General features: G+C 53.3%; 9 protein-coding genes across 9 annotated transcripts; 5 read left to right on the plus strand and 4 right to left on the minus strand.

The window, feature by feature from the left end:
• Window positions 1-147: 147 nt before the first annotated feature.
• Window positions 148-1,402, plus strand: BBK36DRAFT_57560 (DUF1295-domain-containing protein; the record flags this gene model as incomplete). The annotated part of the gene is made up of 4 exons (XM_024898287.1): window positions 148-507; window positions 563-627; window positions 687-913; window positions 975-1,402. The coding sequence occupies 4 exons, from the start codon at window positions 148-150 to the stop codon at window positions 1,400-1,402; spliced, it is 1,080 nt and encodes a 359-aa protein (XP_024747588.1).
• A 219-nt stretch (window positions 1,403-1,621) lies between these two features.
• Window positions 1,622-2,728, minus strand: BBK36DRAFT_1124862 (2-phosphoglycolate phosphatase; the record flags this gene model as incomplete). Its single annotated transcript, XM_024891205.1, has 4 exons — window positions 1,622-2,382; window positions 2,448-2,516; window positions 2,569-2,590; window positions 2,660-2,728. 4 exons carry the CDS (start codon window positions 2,726-2,728, stop codon window positions 1,622-1,624), a joined length of 921 nt encoding a protein of 306 aa, XP_024747589.1.
• Window positions 2,729-5,084: 2,356 nt separating this feature from the next.
• On the plus strand, window positions 5,085-5,474 carry BBK36DRAFT_1143096 (hypothetical protein; the record flags this gene model as incomplete). The annotated part of the gene is made up of 1 exon (XM_024893572.1): window positions 5,085-5,474. One exon carries the CDS (start codon window positions 5,085-5,087, stop codon window positions 5,472-5,474), a length of 390 nt encoding a protein of 129 aa, XP_024747590.1.
• Window positions 5,475-5,843: 369 nt separating this feature from the next.
• BBK36DRAFT_1124908 (hypothetical protein) lies at window positions 5,844-6,673 on the minus strand (the record flags this gene model as incomplete). The annotated part of the gene is made up of 4 exons (XM_024891211.1): window positions 5,844-6,010; window positions 6,095-6,392; window positions 6,511-6,544; window positions 6,627-6,673. The coding sequence occupies 4 exons, from the start codon at window positions 6,671-6,673 to the stop codon at window positions 5,844-5,846; spliced, it is 546 nt and encodes a 181-aa protein (XP_024747591.1).
• A 375-nt stretch (window positions 6,674-7,048) lies between these two features.
• Window positions 7,049-9,653, plus strand: BBK36DRAFT_1178833 (SPOC domain-like protein). The gene is made up of 7 exons (XM_024896151.1): window positions 7,049-7,476; window positions 7,568-7,575; window positions 7,625-7,685; window positions 7,750-8,262; window positions 8,317-8,708; window positions 8,766-8,977; window positions 9,038-9,653. Exons 1-7 carry the CDS (start codon window positions 7,087-7,089, stop codon window positions 9,613-9,615), a joined length of 2,154 nt encoding a protein of 717 aa, XP_024747592.1. The 5' UTR covers window positions 7,049-7,086; the 3' UTR covers window positions 9,616-9,653.
• Window positions 9,654-10,369: 716 nt separating this feature from the next.
• Window positions 10,370-11,865, plus strand: BBK36DRAFT_1124307 (hypothetical protein; the record flags this gene model as incomplete). The annotated part of the gene is made up of 4 exons (XM_024891150.1): window positions 10,370-10,513; window positions 10,590-10,636; window positions 10,693-11,370; window positions 11,427-11,865. The coding sequence occupies 4 exons, from the start codon at window positions 10,370-10,372 to the stop codon at window positions 11,863-11,865; spliced, it is 1,308 nt and encodes a 435-aa protein (XP_024747593.1).
• A 321-nt stretch (window positions 11,866-12,186) lies between these two features.
• BBK36DRAFT_142624 (chaperone J-domain-containing protein) lies at window positions 12,187-12,500 on the minus strand (the record flags this gene model as incomplete). Its single annotated transcript, XM_024897494.1, has 2 exons — window positions 12,187-12,325; window positions 12,422-12,500. Coding segments are annotated over 2 exons (218 nt in total), but the record flags the coding sequence as incomplete, so codon positions are not given.
• Window positions 12,501-13,373: 873 nt separating this feature from the next.
• BBK36DRAFT_1124750 (hypothetical protein) lies at window positions 13,374-13,966 on the minus strand (the record flags this gene model as incomplete). Its single annotated transcript, XM_024891191.1, has 2 exons — window positions 13,374-13,787; window positions 13,877-13,966. The coding sequence occupies 2 exons, from the start codon at window positions 13,964-13,966 to the stop codon at window positions 13,374-13,376; spliced, it is 504 nt and encodes a 167-aa protein (XP_024747595.1).
• A 7,976-nt stretch (window positions 13,967-21,942) lies between these two features.
• BBK36DRAFT_1207295 (hypothetical protein) lies at window positions 21,943-23,622 on the plus strand (the record flags this gene model as incomplete). Its single annotated transcript, XM_024897391.1, has 2 exons — window positions 21,943-22,658; window positions 22,845-23,622. Exons 1-2 carry the CDS (start codon window positions 22,078-22,080, stop codon window positions 23,620-23,622), a joined length of 1,359 nt encoding a protein of 452 aa, XP_024747596.1. The 5' UTR covers window positions 21,943-22,077.
• Between the last annotated feature and the right edge of the window lie 861 nt (window positions 23,623-24,483).

Consider the following 24,483-nt stretch of genomic DNA (forward strand, 5'->3'; position numbering starts at 1 on the left):
CTTTGACTGAGACTTTGGCGGTGCTCCATCCACAGCGCCATGGCCGCCCTCGAGTACATAAAGTCCATGGCGGGCGTCGAGCGCTTGCCTTCCCTCGACTCGCTCGTCTCAACCCTCAACTCCTTCGGCATCTGGCGAACTTCCACAATGGCGCTCCCCCAGATCAAGTCCCTGCAGGAATGCGTCGACTACGCAAAGGTCGTCGAGCCCTTCGTCCCCCAGCTCTACCAGCTACCCTACCGGATCTGGCAGGGCCTGGACAGCCTCGACGCCCTGAGGCATGTCTACGTCACGACGAACCCGTTGGTCGAGGGCTTCGCCTTGTCCCTCATCGTCGGGCTTCTCACCTTGATTGTGTCCGAGATCAACCGCAACTATTCGCAGATTGACCGGCTGTGGAGCATCCTGCCGAACCTCTACGTTGTCCACACTGCGCTCTGGGCACGTGCGGCTGGGCTGCCGCATAGTCGAGTGGATCTGATTGCCTTCTGCACGACTTTATGGAGCGTACGTAACATATCGTGCACTTACAGACCAAATGTTGACCTGAGCCATGTCACAGATTCGACTGACGTATAATTACTGGAGACGTGGCGGCTACAAAGTAGGGTCAGAAGACTACAGATGGTATAGCGCATCCAGTTCTCTCCGAGACCACCTCACTTACAGCAGCTAATGCTCAGTAGGATGATTGTCAAGGGGCAGCTCAACTCAGTCGTCTGGTTCATCTTCAACGTCACCTTCATTTCCTTCTTCCAGAGCATCCTCCTTTGCCTCTTCTCCTGTGTCCCGGCGTACGTCATCTTGCTGTCATCTCAGTTCGAGACTGGAATCCAGCCGATTGATCTCGTCTTTGCCGGTGTCGAGATCCTTCTCGTCTTCAGCGAATGGATAAGTGACGGCCAGCAGTATGGTATGTTGTCCGTCTGCTTTTCAAGGAGTGTGTTGTCGAACCTCACTAACACAGTTTCCAGCCTTTCAAACCGCCAAGTACAAGTACAGAGAGACTGGCAAATTGACCCCCGGCTATACAGCCGCCGAGCTGGAAAGGGGCTTTGCCACGACGGGCCTTTGGGCGTACAGCCGACACCCCAACTTCTTTGCCGAGCAGACCTTCTGGTTCATGCTCTACCAATGGAGCTGCTTTGCCACCAACACCCCGTACAGCTGGGTTGGCATCGGCGCCGTCCTGCTGGTCTTGCTCTTCCAGGGTTCCACTAACCTCACAGAGAGCATCACGTCCAGCAAATACCCAGAGTACAAGGCCTATCAGGAGCATGTTGGCATGTTCATCCCCAAGACGCTGACCCCGTATACGACCCCTGGTCCAAAGGTCATCAGGTCAAGCGAGCTGGTGAAGCGTTCTGAGCAGAAGCAGAAGCACAAGAGGAAGCAAGGCTGAGGTGGATACCTCGAACAATACCTATATCCACGTCAACGAGCTGTAATTATAGGTTTTTGGTGCATAGTTCGTCACGGCTATACCCCAGTTCATGGGGAAGTGAAGGGTTTTGGAAAGCAATTTCGGGAAATTACGTCTTGTCTATTGTCTCCTGTTCGCATCTAAAAATAAATGAAAAAATACGATACGAAAATTACTCTAGAGTCTATTCACCACCTTCTAGGCGCCCTGGAGAAGATCACTCAGCTTATCCGCATAGTACGCCGGCACCGCGATGGCGTCCTCGCGGTCCCAGTCGGCCTTTTGGCTGACGCCCGTCAAGACGTGCAGCGTCCCGCCCAGGTTCCCCTCGATGCCGAACTTGATGTCCGTGTTGAGCCTGTCGCCGACCATGCACGTCCTGGCGCGGTCGAGCTGGAACTTGCCCTCGACGGCGTCCATCATGGCCTGGCTCGGCTTGCCGAGGATGGTGGGCTGCTCGCCGACGGCGTTTGCGAGGGGGATCATGATGGAGCCCGCGCCGAGGAAGAAGGTGTGGTGCATGGGCAGCGTGGAATCCGCGTTGGTCGCCAGGAAAATGGCCCCCCGCTGGACGTAGTGGAAGCCGAGCGCAAGCTTCAGGTAGTTGATGTGGAAGTCGAGCCCGCACAGCACGACGCCGACCTCGGGGTCCAGCAGCGAGCCGTTTGCGATGCCCTCGAAGTCGGCGGGCGTGATGTCCCTCCGGAAGCTGGGGTCCGTGCCGCCGATGAAGGGGATCCCCTCGGAGGCCAGCTCCGTCTCGATGCCGGCCTCGCCGATGGCGAAGACCTTGTTCTTGCCGGGCGGCAGCTTGAGGATGCGGTTGATGTAGATGGCGGCTGAGTAGGAGGAGCCGAAGACGTCTTCGGCGTCGCAGGGGATGCCGAGCTTTTCGAGCTTTTTGACGTAGTCTTGCCGTGACTTTGTGGAGTTGTTTGTCACGAAGACGACTCTTTTACCTGAGACATGGGGGAGAGTGGTGAGTTTCGCAATTGCTGTCTCTCTCTCGTCTTGAGAGGCTAACCTTTTGATTTGAGGAGGGCGATTGTGTCGGGGACGCCCTCATATACGTGGTCTCCGTTCCAGAGTACGCCTGAGAAGTGTGAGATTTGCAGCTCCGTTTCATAGGAATGGGTATCACAAACCATCACAGTCGAACAAGAAAGTCTATCCTCATATCAGTGAGCCGTCATGAGTGTGTGTGTGTGTCTGAGCTCAAGTGCTAAAATCACTCACATCGAACTTGTCAATGAAGTCCTTGATTCCGGCAGCATCGCCAGTGAGATACTTGGGTGCTTCAGCCATTTTCGACCCCATTGGTCTTGCAGAATGAAAAGATGTGGAGTTTGAGAGGAAGAGTTCGTCTTATGGACGGTATGCGGTCTTGAATTGACCGGTGGTTGGATTTTCGCCATCTAATACTGAATGAGTCAGGATATATCTATAACGCTTAGTCACGAGTTCTACACCCCAAGATCTTGCACCTGCTGTTCCAAGACATACAGCATATGGTGAGCAATCTGGAAACAATTGATGATTTCATCTTAAAAATCATGTTTCCAACTCGTCAGAGGCTCGATGGAGATTGAAGTGTGCTCTCTGAATGACAAGATTGCCCAGTTGGTGGCTGGGGTATAGGGTAAGTGAAGGCACTGCGACTTGTCGCTAGCCAGTCACGATAATACGTCATTACCAGAGGACATGCACTTTGTAAGCAGACGTTGCATTTGTAAGACTTTTCCATTCTTCTATTGTATTTCCTCTCCATAAGGTAGGCTCGCGTTTGGGTGCTTTCACTTGCCCTGAGGCGTTCACATCCTAATGTTGTTCTGTTATATTGCCGTATGCATGCAGGTTATGACTTGAAGCCCAAATATGCCGTACTATGCACTCAATATGCTCTCCAGCGTTTTAGGCAGTCAGCGAGCAGGTGTGTCTGGAGCTCTCACAAGGAGCTCATACCAATAGGCTTTATCGTGGGGGTTGCTTTCGTGTAACAGATATTGATTCTCTCGCAGATCTGCTGCTATTCTGAATAGAGTCAAGGATGTGTTGCTGCCTTATTGACAACTCTCGTACATGCTGCAATCCAAAGCCGGATAACATGGGTGTCTTGTCACGGGATGAAAGAGGCAGCTTCCGATCAAAGTTTGAACGGATGACGAGTACATTTCTGCGTTCCGGCCGTGTTTACTCTACTCATGAGCTTGACTGTTTTCATTGTTGTCGAGTAAACAAATAGGATTTGAGTTTGCTTGTAGTTGAGTTTGCCTATGGCTGCGTAGACAGTTCTAGCCTCATTGCCGCACCGAGCCTTGTGCAGAAAAATTGCCCGTGGCGTAACAAACTGGGTTACGCGCCCAACTTGAGGCGAATCGAAGCTTTTTCGCAAAGTCCCACCTCTCATGAGAGCCCTCCCGGCCCAGAAAATCACATTTATACTCGTAAATTCAGGCGAGGAACAAGCAAACCGGAGCAACAGGACCTCGTGTAAGCCGAGCACGAGCATGATAAGAGTGTTGTTGCAACTTTTGGCCATCGGTGAAATATGTCCGGGTTTTCGACTCCGGACCGCCGTCCTGCTCTTATCGGCAAATCCTCTACCTGTTACTATTGCTAGCTCGATCGGCCGTATTAGCGGTAGCTGGTCCCTACAATTTTGGTTTGACCCATCCGAAAGACCCTTGACGGGCGGCTCGTTATCAAAGAGGCATGGTGCCCATGTGGCGTCAACCAGAACAATGGACCCTTGAGGCGCCAACCCGGTCGAACCGAAGTCGAGAAGGAGGGAAAAAAACTATGACCCTTGCACAGTAGGAGATAAGGACGGCGTTTAAGTCGGTAGACGTCAGAGAAAGCAGAGAGCGACTCATAGGTGAGACGAAGGGCCGGAGGATGGGTGCCACGGGGACGGAGCCGCGGCAAGAGATTACGAGTTTGCCCCGAGAGCGAAAAAAAGAAAGCCAAAGAAACAGAGGAAGCCAAGAGAAGAATAAGAGAAGCAGTTTCATGATCAGGCATGACGGCTTAGCACATGCTTTGGTAGCCCAGGATTTCAAATCCGCATTTTCGCCTAGCTTTGAGGGCAAGGGTCCACGGTTTACGGCCCGGCAGGCCTTGTCAAGCCCGATGAGGAGGGGGGCGTCACTTGCATGGCTGTTTTGAATGACTACCTGTCTCGTACTAATATCTGTGTTTGACTCGCGGGGGATGCCTTTAGAGGCTCCGGTTACGTGTAAGGCAGAAAGGGGAAAGAAAAAATTAATTTTCTGCATTAAAAGAAGATTAAACGAAATAAGATAAAACTTCATCCCCAAAATAGAAAGACGAAACTTTCCCACGTAGCCCCAAACAAGACTGTATTTTCTTTCGTCGACCTCCTCTTCCTCTTGACTCCTCCCTACAAATACCCTCTTCCATCCTCTCCCACCTCCTCGAGTCCCTCTTCTTCACTCTACATACGACTTCTCTGCTTGATCAAGCTTGCTTTCGTTTCGTTGCTTCACCAGAGACCTATTGCAAGCATTGCTACACATTGACCTATCAAACAACGCAATATCAACACATACAAACGTACAAAACACACCGAATACCAAATAAACCAAACACACCGCCTTCTACCGGTGCTCAGACTGCAAAAGGCACCTTCCACACAGTCTCAATGGATCCCAAGACAACCAACCCTCACCTGACCGCCGAGTCACTCAGCCTCAGCGACAGCACTCAGTCCACTCCTTCTGTCTCAACCGTCTCAACACCCACGCTCGAAGCTCACGAGTTCGTCGGCGGCTTCCCCCACAAGCTTTCGGCCAACCTTCTACCACCTCTCTCGCGAGACTTCCCCAAGCCCACCGACGAGGTCGACGTCAAGGAGGCCCTCGAGCGCCAGCCCGGCAGATGGACCCTCCAGGGCCAGATCAAGGCCAACAACATGAGAGCCCAGAGCGCCGCACTCCGGCTCGACGACAAGGAGGGCAAGGCGAGAGCCTTTGAGGAGGCCAAGCGCGAGCTACTGGCGTTTCACGAGAAGCAATCCGGCGCAAGACGATGATCACTGATCACGATGACGAGTTTACGTATGCCTTGTCATATTGTTGTTGTTGTTGTTTCTTGGGTCCTATTTGTTTTACGGCGCAGCGATCGGGAGGATATACCCACGGAGAGTGTCCGAGCGGCTTTTGGGATTTAGAGCGTCATTAGCAGCGTAGAGATGGTTGTCCGGGGGATGGAATTGACTTTTCATCACAATGAACCTTTTCACTTTGGTCTTGTTTCCCATTGCATGCCTAGTGAGAGTCCTTTTACTTTGTGCACTAGACGCATACTGGACTTGGTTGCAAGAGGGGGCTTTCAGGTGCATACCGAAAGTAGCAATCAACGTACATCAAGGTTTCGGCAATGGCGTGATACTGTCTCGAGTCTACTGGATGCGAGCTGCCAGCGTGAAGCCGTACGCCACCAGGGCCACGAACTCGACAAGGTTGACGAGGGAAGAGATTCCGTGCAGCATGCCAAATTTCTTGTTGAGAGCGCGCATCTCATCCGACTGTGCATCCTTGTCATACCACTCCTTTCCGTCTCGCTTGGCTGGTGGAGGGGTTAAACAAGCCCATCGTCAGTATTCCAGAGTTTCAGATCAACAGCGTGCGTGCGGGAGTGGACTTGGCTAACCTTGTCCATGGCGGTCCTTCATGGTCTTGACAGTGGCGGGAAGCAGCACGGCGAGGTTGACGAGGCCGCTGACGAACATGGTTGCGATGGGCACCAAGGAGCTCCACTTGTTGGGAGCGTCGACGAGGCCGCTGATGCCGCCTTTGATGCCCAAGAGGGCGTTTCCGGGGAACGTGAGGGCGAGGAGCGCGGGGATGGCCGTCTGCATGCCAAAGTAGATGGGGAACAGCTTGCTCTGGATGGCGGAGAAGGAGGGCCGGCTGACGGTGCGGAACATGACGATGCCGTTGATGAAGGACTGCAGTAGCGTAGTGTCATGGTAAGCAGCTGGCCGGTTTCATGGCGTTGAGGATGGGAAACGTAAGAGAATGGAGTAAGATGGATCAAGAGACAGACGGATTCCCTGGTGGACGTACGTGGAAGAATGTCGTGCCCAGGAGAGTCCCGTATCTGTATCAGACGAGCGATGAGGCCCAACATTAGCTCACCGGCTCACTAGAGAGACAAGCTTAGATCGAATTAAGGTGCTCACGATATGATGTGGTACGGAGCCGCGGAAGCGAATATTGAGCCAGCCATGATTGTGGCTGTTCTTGGGCTGATGTAAGCGCGGGATCAATCACCGTTGAGACGCAGGAAGAAGAAGCAGAAGCTGTCGAGTTTGGTTGACGACGTCGGATCGGTCGAGGCCCGATCAAGCCGATCTCAGCTTGAGGTTGATGGAACAAGAGCTCATGGACGGTCACGTGATGTCGCGATACATGCGCGTTTGTCACTGGAGCTTGTCTCGCTCAAGCAACGAAACTGGCGTCTGTCTGCCTAAATCTGAGCGAGGGTGCAAGTGCTCGCTATAAAAGGCGGTGGATTACTGCCTTGATGAAATGACCAAGGGAGCCGACATTTTGTTCATTTTATAAACTTCTTTTCCTTACTTTCACCATTCGAGTTCTTCGCCATCATCGCCATCTGGCTCATCTCAATTGGAAGCCAAGATGGCGGACAAGGAAGCAACCGTCTTCATCATCGACCTCGGCGCGTCCATGGCCGCCGTCAATGGAGGCCGGGACGAATCCGACCTCGATTGGAGCATGAGCTACGTCTGGGACAAGATCAGCAACGTCGTGGCGTCAAATCGCAAGACGCTCTGCGTTGGCGTCGTGGCGTTCAGGACCGACGAGACGAACCACACGCTGAGCGAGGATGGTTACGAGAACATCTCTATACTGCAGCCCCTGGGGCCAATGAGCATGTCCGGCCTCAAGGCTCTCCAGCCCAAGGTGAAGCCGAGCAGCACGGTCGAGGGCGATGCCATCTCGGCCATTGTCATTGCCGTCGACATGATCGACAAGTATACGAAGAAGAACAAGTGGAAGCGGCAGATTGTCCTGATTACCGACGGCCAAGGCGAGATTGATCCCGATGACATTGGCGACATTGCTAGGAAGATGCGCGACTCGAGCATTGAATTGACAGTCTTGTAAGTTAGCGAGCCGTCTGATGAAGGGAAAATGGTGCTGACGGCGGCGCAAGGGGCGTCGACTTTGATGATCCCGAATACGGTTTCAAGGAAGAAGACAAGCCTCCAATCAAGGTACTTCATAGTACTTCATACCGTCACTTCCATTTTTTGAAGCTTCATTAACTCCCTTGTCCAGAAGCGCAATGAAGAGACTCTGAGAAAGCTGGTGGAGGGCTGTGGCGACGACTCAAGATTTGCCTCCATGGTCGAGGCCATTGACGACTTGAACGAGCCACGAGCAAAGGCAGTCAAGCCTTACAAGACATACGAGGGTCTCCTGACCTTGGGCGATCCGAAAAACGCTCCCGCGGTGGTGGAAATCCGCGTTGAGAGATACTTCAAGACCCATCTAGCCAGGCCGCCTGGTGCCAGCACCGTGGTCGTCAAAGAGGAGCAAGCTGGGCCGTCACAGGCACCCGAGGACGAGCAGATGGATGGGGCAGAACTTACAGCCGTGAGGCAGGCTAGGACATACAAGGTCAATGACCCAGATGCCCCTGGCGGTAAGCGTGACGTCGAGTTTGAGTCGCTGGCCAAGGGGTACGAATACGGCAGGACGGCAGTCCATATTAGCGAGTCCGATCAGAATGTCACCAAGCTCATGACAGAGAAGAGCTTCAAGATTATTGGTTTTGTCCAGAAGGAAAAGGTATTGGTCAAACTTTCACCACCTGACTATTTCTCTCTGCTAACCCTTGTTTAGTACGAGATGCTTCTGAACCTGGGCGAGACTTGCGTCACCGTTGCTTCCAAATACGACGAAAAGTCCGAACTGGCTTTCAGCTCTCTGGTATGGGCGCTCGCGGAGCTCGATGCCTACGCCGTGGCCCGCCTAGTAACCAAGGACGGAAAGGACCCTATGCTGGTGTTACTGATGCCTTATATGGAGCCTGATTATGTTTGTCTGTACGATGTGCCTCTACCCTTTGCAGAGGATATCAGGACATACCAGTTTCCTCCCTTGGACAGAGTCGTTACTGTCAGTGGTCAGACGCTCACCAGCCATCGCCTGTTGCCATCAGACGAACTGACCCAAGCGATGAGCGATTACGTGGATGCCATGGACATTTCAAGTTACGGGATGGACGAAGATGGGTGAGTAGAAAAGACGGCTGTTTCATGTTCTACTTCTAAACGTTCTTTCTGATCTAGGCAGCCGGCTGAATATGCCACCATCGATGAGTTATACAATCCCGCGATACATCGCATCGGGCATGCAATCAAACAACGAGCGATCCATCCAGAGAAACCCGTACCCGAGATCCCCCCCGTCTTGCTCAGATTCGCACAACCTCCAACAGAACTCGTCGAGACCGTGCAGTCAAAGATTGACTCACTAGTCCACGCTGCAGACGTGAAGAAAGGTGAGCACGCATATATGCTCAATGTATGAGGGAAGAACTATGTGCTAACGTCCCCCTCAGTGCCACCCAAGGCAAAAGGCAAACGTCAACGGGAGACCGTCAAACCCATCTCGGGACTGGATGTGGATGCACTCCTGGGAGAAGAGAAGAAAGGTTCCATCAGTCCTGAAAATGCCATTCCAGACTTCAAACGAGCCCTCAACGCATCTGAGGAAGTCGAGCAGATTGCCGACGCCACTAAACAAATGGGAGCCATTGTACGATCTCTCATTACAGACAGTTTCGGGGATAGCAAATATGCCCAGGCAATGGAAGGCATTGGTGCAATGCGCGAAGAGCTGATCAACCTGGAGGAGCCCGGTCTGTACAACGATTTTGTGCGCGACCTGAAGAAAAGTTTGCTGTCTGGGGCGCTTGGTGGCGACAGGCGAGATTTCTGGTTCAAGATGAGGTGGGCGAAGCTGGGCCTGGTTGACAGGAAGCAGTCGGAAGTGTCTACGGTTACTGTCGAGGAGGCGGACGAGGTGAGTCGTTCAGCATGCTGTCGGATTATACGAGCGTTGTTTGCTAACTTGTGGGATAGTTCTACAAGTCGAGGTAAAGGATTTACGTTGATCAAGATGGTGGCATGTACATGAGCGGTGTAGCACCGGAATCCGGCGATTTTAGCATTGTATGATATGGTTATTGATGAATTGAACGATGCGGGCAGGGGATTGATGCCATCACGGCCCCTTGATCGGACCCAGACTCTTGCACAACATGCTGCTTGTTTCTTTGATTTTGCGTGTAACATTACTCACAATGGGTTCATTTTCCATCAAAATCCGATGAACCCCCCTGAATATCCTGTATCCGAGTCCTGCATTTGTCAAGTGTCTTGACATCGAGGTTGTGTGATGCCAACCAAGCAGGCGGCCGTCTGCCAGTGCCTGCCTGTAGGCTGCACCAGAATCTGCCCAATCAGCTGCCCTTCGGTTTCGTTTGACCTTGCAGCTGCCCTTGATCTTTCATCCTGCACATCCTTTTTCTTCCTCCTCGCATTTTCAATCTTTTGCTCCTTTGTTCTTGGTCTCTCATCTCACCTCGTCATCTCCGACCGCATGCAATTTGGTTGCCTCACATTTCAACCCGACTACTATCAGCAAAAGCGATCACTCGTGACCGATCCTCGGCATGGCCACCTTTAACCTCACCGTTCGCCTGGAGATGCTCAAGGAGCTTGGCGTCACGGTCCAATACAGCGAGCACGCGCAGGAAGACAACAAGGCCAACGATGCAGCAGCGGTCGATTCCAAGGAAGAGTTCCCCGCCGTTGTGCCGCCCAAGCCAGAACAATATGCCTCTCTCCACTCCCCGGCCTCGGCGCAAGAGCAGCAGAAGCTCAAGGAGATGGACAGCTTGTCTACCGTGACGCCGCTGGATTGCTCAAAGTTCGTCGTCGGAGAGCCTGCGGATGAATCCATCAGCTTCTGCTCGTGGAAAGTCGTCGAGACTTATCCCGACCAGTTTATCGGCAAGGCAAACAGACCTCGTGTATGTATCGACCTCCTTTCTATGCGATATCGGGAGTACAAGAGAAGGGTGTAATAAATATCTGACAAGCCCGCAGGCCAAACCGTACTTTGACAAGATTTTGGAAGGCAGAGTCTGGGATTTGTAGGTACCCCTAACCCATGCTTTTATGGCGACATTCCTGCTAACGAATTCTGCAGTTTCTATCTCTACAACCCGGAGAAGCCTTCTGAGAAGCCCCGCGTGCTGGTGCCCACTGTCCAGCTTGAGGACTTTCTCAAGGGCATCAACAGAGCGCTCGGTACTTCGCTCGCCATTCCAGGAGGGGCAAACCAGGACCGTTTCTATATGAGGTTCGGCCAGGGCGACACCCCAAGACCTCGATATCTTCAAAGATCGAGAGACCAGAAAGCTTTGAAGGTTGAAAGCTTCCCAGACTTTGAACAGAAAGACTACGACAACTTCAGGAACGCGCACGGCGCCATCCAGCAAGACTGGCTGAAGAACTGGCAGATGCTGGTGCCTCGGCCGACGTTCGACAAGAAGAAGAACGCAGACAAGAGAGCAGCTCAGAGGAGACTCGAACGAGAGCGAATGCTTCACAACGCCCAGGAATACCTTCACTTGGCGGGCAAAGGCAACGGGGCTGACGTGGTGTTGGTTTGCATGGATGTCGAAGCCATCGAAATGCCACCGAATCCCATATCGGAAATCGGAGTAGCCGTCCTGGACGTCAAGGATCTCGACGGCGTGGAGCCGGGCCCTGGTGGCCAAAACTGGTGGCAGTTGATTCAGGCACATCATCTACGGACCAAGGAGTATGCGGGTCTGGTAAACCGCCGCTTCGTTCGCGGGTGCCCCGATTCCTTCGACTTTGGGTAAGTATCCCAAGCTGTATGCTTACCACTGCATAGCCTTGCTAACATACCCAAAGCACCAGCACGTTTCCGGGAGAGTATGAGCTTCCCGAGGCCATCATGGCCATCCTGGAGCCCTACGTAAGCAAGAATCGACCGGTAGTGTTTGTCGCGCACGACGCTGGCTCAGACATCAGGTATCTCGCGAGCATTGGATTTGATGTTCTGGGACTCTCAGGCCTCGTTGAGCAATTGGATACGAAGGAGATGCACCTGGCTTGGAAAGAGTCTGACCAGGGCAAGAGCCTGCTGAGCGTCCTCGGCGACCTTTGCATCCACAGCAAGCACCTCCACAACGCCGGCAACGACGCTGTCTACACTCTCCGTGCCCTCCTGGGAGTTGCCGTTGAGCAGATGCGGGAGACGGATGCCAAGGCGAAAGGAGAAGAGTACAGGCCAGCTCTGTTCGACGTGAAGCAGGAGACCGAGGTGGAAAATCCAGACGATTCATGGTGATATAGTCTTGAGTTGAGACTTTGGTATTTCTTTGCTGTCCTTGGTAACTCGTCGGCAGGCCGCCAAATCTTTCATGTAGCTCGCCTCTCGTCCTCTTTTCTTCCAAGATCTTTCCAAACACCTTGAGCCACTATATAGTCGCTTATGGGGTCATCAAATTCAGCCCACTCACCAGCCCAACGCCATCGCTATGGAAAAAAACGAATATCGTACAAGACAAATATACACGGCCACACATGGCTCTTTTGACCTTCTATTACCAGCACAGATCGCTCGTTCCGCTCGTTTGCAGTTTTTGTTTCAGTCGTTGAGGTTCTTGCGTCAGACGGTTTTATCGAGTAGTTCTTTGGCCTCGTTGACCTTTGTCGCCAGGTAAGGGCTGCCGCCTCGATCGGGGTGGTTCAGGAGCATGAGGGTTCGGTGGGCCTTGCGGACTTTGTCTTTTGTGATGGATCGCTCGCTATAACCATCCATCCAGTCAGCTTTCAATGTCGTTCTTGTCTCCTTTGAAACTTCAGAACGGGACTTGGAAGAGCGGGGGGGGGGGGTGCCGTACTTTAGCGAGAGAATGAGCGAGGCTTCCTTCTTGGTCATGCGCGGCTCGAAGCCGCCCTTGTAGAAGGCCTTGCCCATGGGGCCTACGCCGCCGCGGGAGCGACGGAGGGCGACGAGACCGGCTCGGCCCTGTTGAAAAGATGATCAGTTAGTTTTTCCTGCTTTCCAACTTTGACTGTTGTGTGTGGTGTGGCTCAGGACTATGTGAAGACTAGGCTTTTTATGTGTTTTGATGGGGAGGCGATTTGGAAAAAAAAGTCGTCGCTTATATACGATGTCGAAGAAGTTTTGGAGGTTTTGGATGTTGAGGGAGGGGGGGAAGCACGTACGAGAAAGGCTGCGACTGCGACGCCGGCGCCCCAAGCAAGTGCAGAGGCCATTTTTCGAGTCGTAAATCAAGAAAAAAAAAAGAGATATAGAATTCGATTTTCGTTGTTGTTTCTCGTTTGGTTTTGAAAGATGTATGTGATTTTTGGGGGATTTTGAGGTTTGGCGCAATCAGCAAACTTGGGGAGTGGCGTTGGATGAGAATTGAAGTTTTGCAAGGGTTCGGGAGACTTCTAGGCGCGGGGTATAGTTTTTCCGGGGATGCGGCCATGCTAACTCTGGAGATGGGGTGCGTTGATTGGTTGGCGCATCTGAACATTGGTTGACTGCGTTCTATGGTTCTTCTTGTGAGAAGGTAGAAATGTACGGTTCTGTTGAAGTCCTTGCTTGTATTTCAGATTTTTTTTCTTGGGAGTTGGAGTCCATGTCCAGCATGAGGCTATGTAGTCTCTAAAAATTGCTGTGGCAGCGGTAGTGGTCATGTTTCAACCGGATGGCCTCTCTCTTGCTCCCGGGGATCTTATTTTTCATACGGGTATATGTCCCACTCAGAAGTGAGGCTCTCAAGCCGATATCCAACCTTTTTGCCTCCTAGAACATGAGTGAAAGAGGAAGATTCTACCCCTTCACCCCTCCTCCTCCTCCTCTTCCTTGTGCAAATGGTGATGAACCTTGTCCGGCAACTTCAGCGCCCCTTCAACCGCCTCTTTGATCTTCCTGTCGAGCTCGGCCTTGCTCCTCCCATCCTCGTCCTCCCGCGCCCGCTCCTCGTCGGCAGCCAGATCCGCGTGAAAGTTGCCCGCGCCTCCCCTCCCCGACCAGCCCGCGCGGTGAGGCTGCGCATGCCCCCTCAGGCCTGACGATGCCACCGCCGTTCCCGTCTCGTCGGCCAGCTGCTGGTCCTCGTTGTGCTGCGCGGCGTGCCTCGGGTCGATGAAGTTGCCGGCTCCCCCGCGGCCGACCTTTGCGGGGCCGTGCGGGTGCTGCGACGGGGTTGCCGAGACGGAGGCGGCGGCTTTCAGCTGCTGCGCTTCGAGATCCTATAATCATGCCAAGGGGCCACTTGCGTATTAGAAACGGGTATAGACGAACTGGGGGCGAGAGGTTACGGCTGTGGTTGTATGTTTACTTTTGATGCCTCATCGGCTTCTTTCGAGGAGACGTAGTTGCCTGCCCCACCGCGGCCGACTTTGCGTAGGGCATCTTGATCCAGAGGCATTGCAAAGAAGAAAAAAAAGGAAGATTATGCCAAACCCGCAGAGGGGGGCGTGTGGTGTGCAGTAGTAGAGACAAGGAGAAGAGATAGAAAAAAAAAGGTACGTGATAGTACAAGGAATGGAGTCTCAATGGAAGAGTTACCCGCCTGTCAAACCGGAACGGAACTGGGTATCCTTTGGGAGAAGTTTCACCCCTGAGAAATTACGTACGAAGATTCAGAATCCCACCCTATTTTCTGGAAATTCGACCAGGATTCCGATTTCTTGGTTTGGAAAGAGGGAAAATATGTCCAGAAAAAAAAGGAGGCTGCCAGGGCGTGATGCTAAGAACGATGGCTTCGCTGACGTCACGGGAAACTGAGTGGGTCTAACCTCCGGACTATTCTATCGTGATGACGTACGAGGTTGCGAACAGAATGGATTCTCCCGAAACAGCTAAAGGAGAATTTTTCCTCTCTCTTTCCATAGACGCCATGTGCGAAGAATGGGCGGGAAATTTAGAGATAGTTTGGGCTTGGGTTTGGCCCTGGCCCTGGCATAAGGGTCAAACCTAAGTTTACCTTATGGAGAAAATCTGGCGGGATACATCTGGAAAGGTGATCGACAAGCCTTCGTATGACGACGCTCTTTGGCGGTTTGAGGAAAGTTGGATGTAGACTTGGCGGGTTTAGTCGCTACGTACTTGGACCTTGATAGCAGTGACATGCCCTGATACTATGTACATGTTCGAGCGGTGTTGAATTGTGGTGTAGACTTGACACCTATATGCCATTGGCGCTGGTTCAAATATGGAATTCATGAGAGGAGAGTTTCGTATACTACCTGGGTTAGATGTCTATATAGTAAGCACCTCGCCGTCATTCGCATAAGGAGACATAAGATGGATCTCCACAACTACAATTCATGGATTCATACAAGAAGTATCTACAAATGGATGTAATGCTCAAATGTGTAAGACTTCAAAAGCTTACAAATTCCTGTACTCCCATCGGAAGTGACGGACAGGGCGCCAGTTCACGTCAACTATGTATTCAGCGTTTCATCTCGAAGCCCCAAGGCTCTAACTCTCGGCTTCCATGGAATCATCCATGCACGTCAACACAGTCAGTTCAAGTCGGAACCATTGCGCGTATCTCTTCTGCGGCTTTGCTGTCGTTTCGAAAGTTCGATCCGCTGATTCCGAGAAGCCACGAATGAGAGATCCAGCAAGATCAATTCATCATCCACCAAGACCAAGAAACTGTGCCCCAGTAAAACCGGAGCCCGTTTTCCCAGCGGCCGTGCTGATGCGGGAAAACGTCAGCGCTTTTTCTTGGTGCTGTACCACAGTGCGAACGGGCAAGCGTTTGCACATGACGATACTTGTTGGAAAACGGATCTCGCAAAGCACACGCCTCTGTGCCAGTTCTCGACGGGGGCGCAGTTGTTGTGTCCGGTGCTTATTATTACAAGCAAGAGCGTCGAGGGAGTGTAGCCATCGAGTCGAACAGTCACCAACAAAAAGCCCATGCGGGCTCGCAAGGCTTGGGCAGCATTACATAAGAATCGGACGTTGTGGGTTCGATGTTGCGGCATGTATTAGTCTATCGACTTCGTATGTACAAGCAAAGCAGGACGAGGATGCAGTTGGGACAAGCTCGATGTGAGAACTCATTCTGGTTATTCTCTCGGGCATCGACGGCAAAAAAAAAAAAAGCAAAAAGGACTCTTCCTTTCTGCCCGAATACTCATATCATTTTGACTGATTCGTGTTAAACGAACGATTGATGCCCATGTCGGCGCCGAAATTATAGAGCCTGCATTTCTGTGCGACACGACGTTCGTGCGTTATTGGCGAGTGAGCGAGCGTGCTTTAATTAAGTGGTGCATCGCCCCTCGTCTCGATGCCTACGGGCAGCGGCAAAGTCGTTGCTGAAGAAAGCTGAACGAATGATAGGCACTTGTATGAAGCGAACGGGTGTGTGGGCGTCTCCAGTAATAAGGAATCAAAATGCCTCCCTCCATCTCGATAATGTGCTGTCATGTCAATTGATCCTTTGGGAGAATGGATTGAGACAAGTAGGGGAGGCTTAAGCTCGTCCCCAACCCAATCAAGGCAATTCAGGAAGTCGAGGGTAGGCGGTGATTGGTTGAGGGAGTGGTGGGCTGCGGACTCCGATTGGCTACCGATTGGCTGCCGAGGGGAACTGTGTATCAACCTTGAAGGCTCAAGTTGAGATGGACGGGGCACGCCATCACGGCGAGGTATTATCATCTTGATGCCGGGTGAGGTGTCGTCGATTGTGAAGTGAAGAGGAGATGATTGGCGTGGAATTGGACCGGAAGATTGCAGAATGCTGGCCGCCGCTGGATGTTCGAAATGCGACACTTACTGCGTACAGTGTGTACAAGAGGCTTCACGTTTGCCTGTGTGGGTTGTAGGTAATAGAATCAAATGCTTGCTTGACGAGTCTACTTGAAGAGCAAAAACAAGCATCATTCGATAGCAACACCCTTGTTTATACCGACAAACTCACATTGACATGGCTTCAAGAATCAACGGCCCTACATAAACATGAATCATGCACCAGGCGTGCCAGCCATGACTTCACCAATCTTGCCATCGCATCTCCCAGCCCTGGACACGCCCGGCTCGGCTCGTTCCCAAGCTGATCGTCCATGATACCACCTCGCCGCCATACCTTACCTCGTCAGTTAGTTAGCCTCGTCAATCCCATCGCCATTGATATTCAGGCACATTTGGCCCTAACTTGGAATCCAAAGGAACCATCTCCGACGATCAATCGCACCAATCGGGCGCTGTCAACTCACTACACTTGCCCGTCAAAAGCTTCGTCAGGGTGGTCGTTGCCGTGTGTGGACGGTGTCACTCATCCGACAGGACCAGGACAACGGCCGAGTTGGGCATCATTTCGCCACTGCGGCTGCACGTCGTATATAACGAAGAAAAATTTTTCGTTCATCCCCTTTCATTTTCAGCAATTGCTCTTCCCTTCGAGTGGATGTACTATCATGCATTGCTCGTCTGCAGCATCAGGGGTTTTTTCTCTTATGTGAGTTGCATTCTGAATACGGGCAGTGCGTTGGCAGATTCTGGATGGGTGTTTCGAGGCTGAACGCCGGGGGTGCAAGTCCACGTTAGGCAGCGAAAGTTGGATACCAATGGACAATGGCCCTAGAAGAGGCAATTGGCTTCCTCTTTGGCCGCAGATGCAGACGGCTGCAGGGGCATAAGGAAATCTCTTTGGCTTATGGTGCCTGTTCGTGAATAGACGTTGCCCTTATCTGCCCAGGTGATGCCATCAGTCTGTTGCCTTGTCTGGGGAGACTGTTTTATCTCTCGCCTTTATATCCGCAAATCGGCAATTGCGCTGTAACAAAGGCCTGAGCAAACCACATAAACGGTGACAAAGCCATAGACGACAAGGCGCAGTCCCAAGAATTGCCGGTCTCTTTGCCTAGCAGGCTTCCAACTCGGTCAACGTGCCTCAACCGCAACTCCATCGGTTGCCGCTAAGTGCTCTCGATGCGCCTGCGATGGTGCCATGGGTAAGATGCCCTTAGCTCGCTGCCGGAAGTCGTGACCTGCGCAAGCGCACGGCCGGGGGGGTGCGTCGACAGCGCCAATTAGCGGGTGGTGTTGGCGCCGGTTAGGGGAGGGCTAGAGTGTGGCTAGTGCGCTAAAGTGCCTGAAGAAAATACCGTAAGGGCTCAATATTCCGCACTGTATGACAGGGCGAAGTCGTCGCGGGTTCCTGGTGGCCTTTGACTTCCATGCCCTTTCCATCTTCTCTGGGCATTCTTTGTTCTCTTCCAGAGCGATTCTATTCCACGCCGGGAAACCTTTGCGCCAGGGGCTGTTTCCTTTGACTGTAATATCTTTGTTTTTGCGTCCATAGCATCTCCCCTCTAACTCCCGTTTTCAGTTGGTCTTTTTTGGTCTTCTTGACCCATCAGTCTTGTTGCTGTTAGTTCCCAGCCGACTCCGTACGAGGTGCTACTCATCACAGCTCCAGTCTCCATGATATCCACAGCGTCTCCATCATCTCCATCAGACCGGCTGCCTTTATACCTGAAGGCGACAAAACCCAATCAAAGCTGTGACTCTTACATGTTTGTACATGTTTGCTTCTGTTCCACAGACGAGCGGTGACTGCAATCATGGACCTTGCCCTCCTCTGCCATATCTAGGTACTCCGCAACTTGGCTCCTTATGCTTAACGATTCCCCAGACTTGCCGTACTTAGCCGATTGTTGTGTGTGTGCAGTTGCGGTTGCGGTTGCGGCTGTCTTTGGCTTATTGCCTAGAAAGGGCAAACGTGATGATCCAGACATGCATTGATGTTCCTGCTCGGCCGTTGGCCAATTCGTTGCTTGCCGGCAAAGCAGAGGCCATGCCGTGCCTCGCACGAAGTTGCATGACTGGCCCAATTGACCAATTGACCAACTTGACACGTACGTTACCCTCAACCGTGGGTAGTACAGACATTGCCTCGAATCATATCATCACTGCCGATTTCCCCTGGCACCGACAGCACGCAGCTCGACGCACCCGTCGGTTGCCAACGGACAGAGACTCTATTCCGCCCTTCCCCCGCTCCGGAGCAGCCCCTCATCCAAGCCGTATTCGGCGCGCACAGAGACAAGACAAAGGAAGTCAGAAAGCCTTGGGGCGTACAAAGCTCATGTAATACTCAGGCTCATCATACCTGATGTAGCCTGGGTTTGTTTCCCCCCCCTTCTCTGTTCGGCCATGCAAGAACACGGTGAGATGAGATGGCTTTATTTAGCAGATCGACGATGGCTCGTTAGGACATGTTGCCAATACACGGAAAGTGAAGCCTGGCGGAGTATCTTGCGGGGGTGGAAACGGGGCTTCGGGGTGGACAAGTCTGATCCAGTTTTGCTGTATCCACTCCGGCCTGGCAATAATCGAGTCCGATGCAGCATTCTATCGACGATGAGCGATTCAGTTTTTTCTGCGGGCAGCTTTGCTTCGGCCATCGGAGGGGTGACGAGGAGTGGAGGGGGCGCGCGGGCTCCGACGTCGTTGGGAGAGATACATAGGGCTGGGGCTCTTATCGATGCAGCGGCGAAATCACCCGCGAGCCAAGCTGGTGCGAGTTGTGGAAGCGAGAGCTGAAGATTCGGCATGTCCTTGTGTGAGCTATCGATGTTGTTCAATTTCCGTGCTGTAGCTGAAATGCTTGCCCCCCCTTTTTCGAGTCATCGCGGCGTCTCAAAGGCGTCAACCTGAAGCAGGATGCTCAAAGTATCAGTACTCTGGCAGACCTTGAAGGACGCGTTCCGACGCAATGAATCCGTATGCATCTTCGCCAATCGACCAGCTCCCGAACAAAGACGCTGTAACTGTAATGGATTCGCTGTATCGATTCCGTAGTCGAGTACAACTACATGTACACGCGCGGGTGCTGATTCCCCTCGTCTGCCCATGGTACTGGGTTGGACGACGCTAGCAGCGACGGGACGGTGCTGCTCTTCTCATACCTTACCCGTACGAGTACGGCTTAGCACCTGGGCGTTACTCTGCGATACCAACGTCGACTTGGAGGCGTTCGTCGTTGCTCCGTCAGTCAGCCACTCCCCCTCCACGAATGGGATCAGGTGCCTCCGTGCGAGAAACGTCTGGCGCTGGTCATGTGAGCTGGGCTGGAGTACATGAGGACTACAAGCGAGCGATGGGGATGAGTAAGGGGATTTGGATGCGAATGCGGCCAGTTCTGGCGTCAAACCGCGGTATTATCAGATGGTAAGTCGCATTTATCAGCGGTGCCCTCGAATCCGAAACTCTGTGTTGCGCATTTCCATACACGGTGTTTCTCTGTCGTGTAAGTTCCAAGCGTTGCTGCCAAGATGGATGTTATTCACACTGCCAATCGGTCCCCCTCCCAAGTATCGCTCGCTGAGCCATGACATGACATGGCCCCGATAGGGAGCCAGGCCTCATCCCTTTTCGCGGAGCATTACGGGCCGTACAATCACAATCAAGCACACACTCCCGCGTCCCTTGATAGGGCTTGACACCAACAGGGGAACGAACGAACTGGGAAACATGTTGCAGGTACTTTCGCGTTATCAGTTGCTGGCATGTAAAGGCATTGTATGTATCTCACCGTGGCAGAGAAAGGTAGCAACACAAAGTGACAATAACAGCCCACTCGAGCGAGTTCCCCCCTGGCTGCTGAGTTGGCCGGTACGGAGCACATTGGACGAGGACGTGCCTGTTGGTGTCAGCGCCCCCGTTGAAGGAACCTGGATGGGCGCTCAAGGGGACGTTATCCGGTACCTGCGCCTCCATCAGACGGATGGAATTCGATTGCTCCGCTCAGTTTTCAAAGCGAATTGGTCCCTTGAACTGGACACGTCGGCCTGCACCAAAGAGAGACACAACAGGCGCCAATAAAGACTCGTTCGGAATTGCGATGCGACTGTAGGCGATACTGGCACTGTCATAGCAGTGACCGACCCTTTTCCATTAGCGTTCCAGGTGTGCACTTGTTTCTGCGTCGTCTTGCTCGTCTTCTCGCCACACACCCCCCGGCCAGCGCCAGAAACCTCCAATTGCTCCTTCGCATGCCTCCAGCATCCCCCTTTACGGCCTCTCCATTCGACCTGGTGATCAACCCGGGTCAGCGGGCCCCAACTGGCCCCAGGTCAGACTTGGCCAAGCAAACCAAGGTACACCCCCACCTACGCCGTACAGTGCTCTACCTCTGGGCGACGCGCGACTTGCGGAGAGACGAAGTGAAGATGGAGAGAGAATTCTCTCAGTGTCTCTCCTGATTCCGCTGTGCAGGTGCACACAGGCAGCCTTTGGAAGCCGCTGGAAGGGAAATGGAACGGCCTGCCTGCCAGGGAGGGCCTCTGCGCTGGAAAAGCGCCTGCCTGGAGGCCCTGCCCTGCGTCTTTTGTCTCTCGTCAGTCTCCCGTTACTGTGGGCTCAAGTCCTTTCTCACCAGCCCGTCCGATTGATTGCTGCGCCCCACAGGCTGAACGTTCGGGTCGTCCTAGGAATACTAACCGCTGCTTTGCCTTGCCTTGCCTTGCTTTCTTGGTGCTTCTTTTTCTGGGTCCGATCCGTTGGAGGTACAGGCGGTGCTCATGCGGCCGTTTTCTCCTGATTGTCGTGCTGTCGTTACTGGCACGGTGTACCTGCGCAGGACGGTGTGCCCGGTTTGCTGGAAGCTTCCGTCCCTGACACGGAGTACGGCGAGGTACATGCGGAATACGGAGGGTGTTCCGTGCCCTGTTTTTGTGCTGGCTTTGACGCAATTTCGATCCCAATTTCGACAAAGAATACGAGTGAGGGTAGAGTCAAGTTGAGAGACAGGACAGGACAAGAGAGGTGCTGTTTTGGGGGACAAACATGTGCGCTGCCTTCCTTTGTTGCCATTTGCGCGTGTACTCTGCACAAGCAATTCAAGTACGAGTACACGACAATTGCTAGACCAACCGCCGGAGAGTGCTTGTACTCCGTAAAGGCAGCATCCAGTCTACAGCGCTGCGAGAGCCAAAGCGGGACACAGTACGGTACCTCCAGGAGTCGTCGTGTACTCAGACAAGGTACGACGGGAGTCTACACGCCTCCCTCCTCCGTGCTTTGTAGCTAATACACGCGCCCCCGCCGTGCGGCATCTACATGTGTACACACTCACCCTCACAACTCACACACACACTCCCTTGCTGTTGCTCCTCCTAAAATAATTATTTCTCGTTCTCACTACTTGCTCAGCGATCCTGGCTTTTTTTTTTCTGACTTGGAACTTTTTTTTGGTCTCTCCCTCACAACATCTGCCCGCGCTGAAGAACTTCATACAGTAGCGAAGCATCGTGATCGAAGCCGCCGACCATTTTGTTGCTGGACATCCTCTTACATCGAAAGCGTTGCTGCTGCAGCCCCCGAGCCTGCGACGGTCCAGCGTCTGTGTCGATACATCGCCGAACGACTCCCCTCTCTCCCCCCCTTGGGCAATGGCCTCCTCCAAAGTATGGCAATGATCGCGTCGGGCCCGGAGCGGCTGCTCTGCCTCGTGCTCGTCCCTGCGCTCGCGAGGCCTCGTCTTTTGCTGACGTCTTTGTCCACCCGCAGGAGATGCATCCTTCTACGAGGCCATTGACGCACCAGCGGTCGCCCATGTCGAGCTCCGCAACCTCGGCCCTCGCCGGCCGGCAGTCCCACGCCCGAACCAACTCGCACTCGCACTCGCTGCTCGCCGGTGCCCTCAATCCCACACACCGAATCACCCGCCGAAAGTCCGTCACCACTTCCGGCGCCAACGTCGCGGCCCTGGCGGCGGCGCTGCGGGAGAGCGAGCAGAGCGGCGCCGTTCCGATTGCAAGCGGGGGAAGGCGGAACACGAGCAACGCCATGACGGCCAAGCAGGCCTCGGCCCAGCGGACGGGCCTCGTCGACAGCCTGCCCTCACCGCCGGCCAGCCTGCCCAACAAGTCGGTGCTCGAGGCCAAGCGGGAGGTGACGGACAGCGCCATCGACGACGATTCGAACGAGCTCTCGGCCGACGAGGCGGCGGCCCACCAGGACCAAAGCCGGATAAGACGAGCCAGCGACGGACAGCCTCTGACCAAGGATGGCAAGAAGAGCAGCCGCGTAGAAGTTCGCTGCGAGACGTGCGGCAAGGGCTACAAGCACAGCAGCTGTTTGACGAAGCACCTGTTGGTCTCCCTCCCCTCTTGTGCCTTTGCTACCTGCGCTTGCCTAGGTTTGGGTGCAGCCACATCCTGCCTCTGGTTCCTCGACACTCTCTCCCTTTCCCCCCCCTTCCTCTCCCCTTACATCCTTTACATTGGCAAAGCATGCGTGATTTTGTTTGAGTGTCATTTGTTGACTCGTTTGGCTAGATGGGAGCACACTCCTGAGTGGTCCTTTACCTCCAAATTGCTCATCTCTAAGCACCAACAAGTACAGCTGCTTGAAGCGGCCTCTGTCCTGGTGGCCATGAACGGCAACCCCAGGGAGAGATCAGTCACCCCTCCGGACTCTGCCAGGGACTTTGCGAGCGAGCCAGAAACGGCTTCCTCGCCCGCCGTCTCTGGTTACTCGGACCAGGCTGATGGCCAGAGTTCCGCTGACACGACCCCACCCCCGATCTCCGAGCAGGGCATGGCATTTGATACCTCTGCATACCGCGACAAGCGCTACAGCATGGGCAGCGTCTTCTCTCGTAGCTTCCAATCGCCGCAGCCGTCGAACCCTCTGGTTTTCGGCAGCATCCCCCATGCGCGAGGACTTGACTATGGTCGCAGCCCCAGCATGGATCATCGGCCGTCATCATCCGGCATCAATGCCAACGGCGAGGACGACCACGAGCTGGCCGCGGCTGTTGAGCTGCTGAGCTGCAGCTTTGGCAGCGCCAACCCCGTAATAACGCACGTCGAGGACGCACCGCCCGTTCCTCCGGTCCCGACGCAGTTCCTAGATCAAGCCGCCTCATACGTCAGCGCCGGCTTCATCAACAGCTTCCCCAGCAGACAACCCGAGAGCTTCACCCGCGGTGAGATGCGACGTGGGAGCGAGGATGTCAAGATGGAGGAGAGCGAAGACGACTTTGACATGCAATTTCGCGCTCGCAGCGGCGACGAAGACGACGATGGAGTTTTTGGCCGTATGGAAGAATAATTATTGGGTATGGGGCCGGAGCAACTTCTGTTGGGAACTCGAATCGTGACGTCTGTTTTTCTTGTTTTCTTTTCGCTTTGCCTTTTATAATATGACACCGGGAGTCGGAATTGCTCTGGAATGAATTATGGATATCACCAACTGGGAGGAAATCGGCGCGGTGTCTCTTTTGTACAACGAATATACTCGAAGGAACTGCATTGGGGGATGGTTCTGCTCCGCGGTCGAATCTTCAGCACCGAAGAGTGGAGGGCCTGTCTGGGCTCGTCGAGGTCTGGGCGAGATTGCTCCTCCACGAGGTTAAAGTGAGGGTCCGGCGAGGCGTCGAGCGTACGCCCGAATCAAATTCTGAATAAATTATAAAAAACAGGAAGTTGAAAGAAGAATTAAGAAGAAACTTCACACCATCACTACAACATGCAGCCATGTCGATGCCATTGTATGAGAGCACGCGCGCACAGTGACGGTTGTCTTATGCATCATGAAGCCAGTCAACGAATAACATATGCAACCAGCAAAACACAGCGGAATGGTGAATGAAGCGCAGTCAACATGAAACTCTTGAAGCAGCCACGGCGAGAATGAAGAGACAATGGAAGTTTTTTTCCCTCGATATTCAATGGTGCGAGGTTGTGGAAAGAGTTGTGGAAGAGAAAAAAATTTGTACGAGAACCCTTACCTTTACTAGCAGCACGAGAAGGAAATTGAGCTCCAGCTGTACTAAGCAGCTAAGGTAAGCAGATGCTGCTAAAACTGCACTGCACGCACATTCAGCTCCATGAGGAAATTGCGGGGACCACCAGCACCTTTGTCAGTTTCCCCGGCGACCTAAACGTCACGTTTCTCCACCCGCAAAAGCTC

The sequence above is a fragment of the Trichoderma citrinoviride genome, assembly GCF_003025115.1.
Source record: "Trichoderma citrinoviride strain TUCIM 6016 unplaced genomic scaffold BBK36scaffold_11, whole genome shotgun sequence".
In the NCBI taxonomy this organism is placed as follows: Eukaryota; Fungi; Ascomycota; class Sordariomycetes; order Hypocreales; family Hypocreaceae; genus Trichoderma; species Trichoderma citrinoviride.

Coding starts and splice junctions, on each gene's coding strand:
- BBK36DRAFT_1178833 (XM_024896151.1), top strand. CDS start 7,087: ATGGCGGACAAGGAAGCAACCGTCTTCATCATCGACCTCGGCGCGTCC. Junction 7,686..7,749: donor AAGACAAGCCTCCAATCAAG/GTACTTCATAGT, acceptor TCCCTTGTCCAG/AAGCGCAATGAAGAGACTCT. Junction 8,263..8,316: donor GTTTTGTCCAGAAGGAAAAG/GTATTGGTCAAA, acceptor ACCCTTGTTTAG/TACGAGATGCTTCTGAACCT.